The sequence below is a fragment of the Octodon degus genome, unplaced genomic scaffold (genome assembly GCF_000260255.1).
Source record: "Octodon degus isolate 3935 unplaced genomic scaffold, OctDeg1.0 scaffold00016, whole genome shotgun sequence".
Lineage (NCBI taxonomy): Eukaryota > Metazoa > Chordata > Mammalia > Rodentia > Octodontidae > Octodon > Octodon degus.
Window position 1 is genome coordinate 8,464,670 of NW_004524592.1, and position 2,912 is coordinate 8,467,581.

General features: G+C 38.1%; 1 protein-coding gene across 1 annotated transcript in view; it reads right to left on the reverse strand.

The window, feature by feature from the left end:
* The window catches only part of Pth2r (parathyroid hormone 2 receptor), a 182,439-nt gene that overhangs the window by 41,855 nt on the left and 137,672 nt on the right, over window positions 1-2,912 (reverse strand). Inside the window, exon 10 of the mRNA XM_004626717.1 lies at window positions 2,067-2,127. Coding sequence (XP_004626774.1) covers window positions 2,067-2,127 — 61 coding nt within the window. The remainder of the gene's footprint in view (window positions 1-2,066; window positions 2,128-2,912) is intronic.

A 2,912-nucleotide genomic window follows, 5' to 3' on the forward strand; every position in this document is an offset into this window, starting at 1 on the left:
TATATATATATATATATATCACTCAATGTATGTTTTTGCCTCAAAAATAAAAAACTATTTTCATTTTTTGCAGTGTAAAGACCTATGATTATTAGTATTTTAAGATTTAGTGTATTGTCTTCAAGAAAGCCAAATAATTAAGAAAAACACCAAATTTAATTTAAAGTACACTGCGAATGTATTTACTTTCCTTCTACATTCAAGATGTAGGCTGTGTTCAAAAGATGAATAAAAGTCAAAATGTTGCTCCAGGCTGTCTTGAAAATATCTCCTGTTATCTCTGGGTATGATTTTATCTATCTCTAAAATGAGGACATTAAACCAAAAAATGCCAGATGCCCTACCATCTCTAAAACTGATTCTATGTTATATAGTTAAGCATCTCTGAATGTGATTATTGCAGCATTAGTTAGTTATTATTTACTGACTTAATCTCCCTCCCCTGGAAGTCAAACATCAGATGCTACAAGTTTCCTCTGAACTTTCCAAAGTAACTGTGCAAATTTAACAACAATGAAGACAATGTAGATAACATTAACCCAATTTGTCAATTATGAATCCAAATAGCAGAAAGCAATACACACAAGTGAAAATAAGAAGACTAGAAATGTCAGATCTGGGGAAAACTGATCAAGAGAAACTGGAGTAAGTAGCAGGAAGGCTGCTCCTAAAAGCTGTGACTCAGAGAGCTCAGATTTTCTGGAACAGTGAATGGCAGGTGCTTTATAGAGCTCAAGTGCTCACAGACTATGACCTTTTTTTTAATTAATTGCCTAGCCTATAAGCTAATTTCTGAAGGAAATACCTACTAATTCAAAACAAGAACAATGACTCGTATAGAAGAGAGGCTCCTGTGACATCTTAAGGATAGCCAACTTAAGACGCACCTATGGGATTGGCCCCTCATACTTCTGGCTGTGTCTATTGGGCCAGACAGGCCTGACCTTGGGGACTGTATCTGATCCCTGGCCTCTTCCACTCTGATGCTATTTCTCTGCCCTGCTGCTGGGGTGCCAGATTTCCTCTTCCATGGCCTTCCACCATGCCATTTCTGCCTTGGAGTCACTGACCATGGACCAAACTCTATGCAAGCATGAGCCAAATAAATATGTCCTCCTTTAAATTACAATATCAGGTACTTTGTCCCAACTTTGGGAAAGGTAACTAACACAGCTTCCAAGAAGCTAATAAAATCTATACAGTGCTCATACTCAGTAGATAATAAATTATATTATTCCAGCAATTCTGCTATTAGAAGATAAAAGAACAAATGGAATGAATGAAACACACTTGCATTAAATATAAATGATACTATGTAGACCACGTGTTAAATATGTCATAAAGATATGCAAGACAACTACAAGCTAAACATTTATGATATACTAAACACATAAATGAAATAAAATATTCCCAGGGCACAGGAAGGGCTCAATACTATTGAAGTCTTAATTCAGCTTATTCATAAAATTCATTCTCATATGTCCTTAGCTTAAAGAATAAAAATAAAATCCTGAGCTCCTCAGCAGGTTAAGAATGTATAGCTATGGCCAATGTACTTGCCCCTGTGTCTCTAAACCAGTCAGTGTGCGTCACTATCCATACAAGTGTCTGTCCAGGGGTCCCCTTGGTGCAACATCCTATTGCCAATGCGCATAACCACACCAACGCTGGGGAAGGTTGATATGGCACAGAAAGAGACACGCAGTGGGAATATTGCTTATTCCAGGACTCAAGAAGCATAGTTCTTTCATCTGCTCACACCAGAGCCAAACATGCTCCCTTTCTCACGCCCCTCCCTTTGCTTCTCACAGCATGTCAAATTGATTTCATACACCAGGGAGCTCAGTCATCTCAATGTAGTCTGTGAATCTTTCTGTCTGAGGAGCACCGTTGAGGCAGGAAATTTGCAGGAAAAGTCTTGGAGGTTGTTGTTGCATGAAGGCCACTTCCCACACGATGTCCTGAAAGGACAATGGTATCTGGAGGAGCAGCTGGTGTGAATTACAAGCTGGAAGTCTGAGTCAGAAACCTGAGGTTCTGTCTTACCTCTTCTGTTTTTTACTCACCTGGTGTCAGCCAGAGTTGCTCGTGCCACTGACCAGGCCACAACAAATGCTGCTGGAAATCCTATAGTCAGAAAAGAATTCAGAGACCATATTGTATTTAAGACTAACAGTTTGCTCCCATACTTTCCACACACTGTAGTGAAACACTATTAGCAATTGAAAGAGAAAACAGACACAAAAACTGTTACTATATGAAAACAAAATCTATCGAGTTTCTGTCTTGTTAATTTAAGAAATAAGTGATGCTACTGATGTTATTTGTTCCTCAGAGTATGAAAGTGAAGGTTTATCTGACTGCCACTTGAGGGGTACAGGGTAAAGACACATTTACAGGGAAATAAAGTTTCTAGGACTAGAAGTAAATAGCAGTTGTGATAGTTTCATTTTGGCTCCACTCAGAGGCACACGTTTTTTAAAATTAATTAGGTATTTATTTTTCAGTATAAGAGGTCAAACCTAGTGACATCCACTAAGTGACATCCCTATCCCTTTTAAAAATATTTTCTTTTTTTTCTATTGAGAAAAGGTCTGAATAACCCATGCTGAGCTTGAACTTGCAACCCTCCTGCCAAAGAGCTAGGAATACTGGCATGCATGACACCATTCAGCTCAGCCATATGCTTTGAGGGAGTGAAACAGTAAGAGTGAGTCCTGAGGAGCTGTTCTTCTAAAAAGTCATCTTTCATTCATTCTAAAAGTGGAATGCAGGTCATGCTTAAGTATATGCAAGAAAACAGAAATTATCCCATGCACATTATCTGACCATAATGCAATGAAACTGGAAATAAATGACAAAAGAAACCAGAAAAGAACTTTCAATACATGGAAATTAAATGACACCCTACT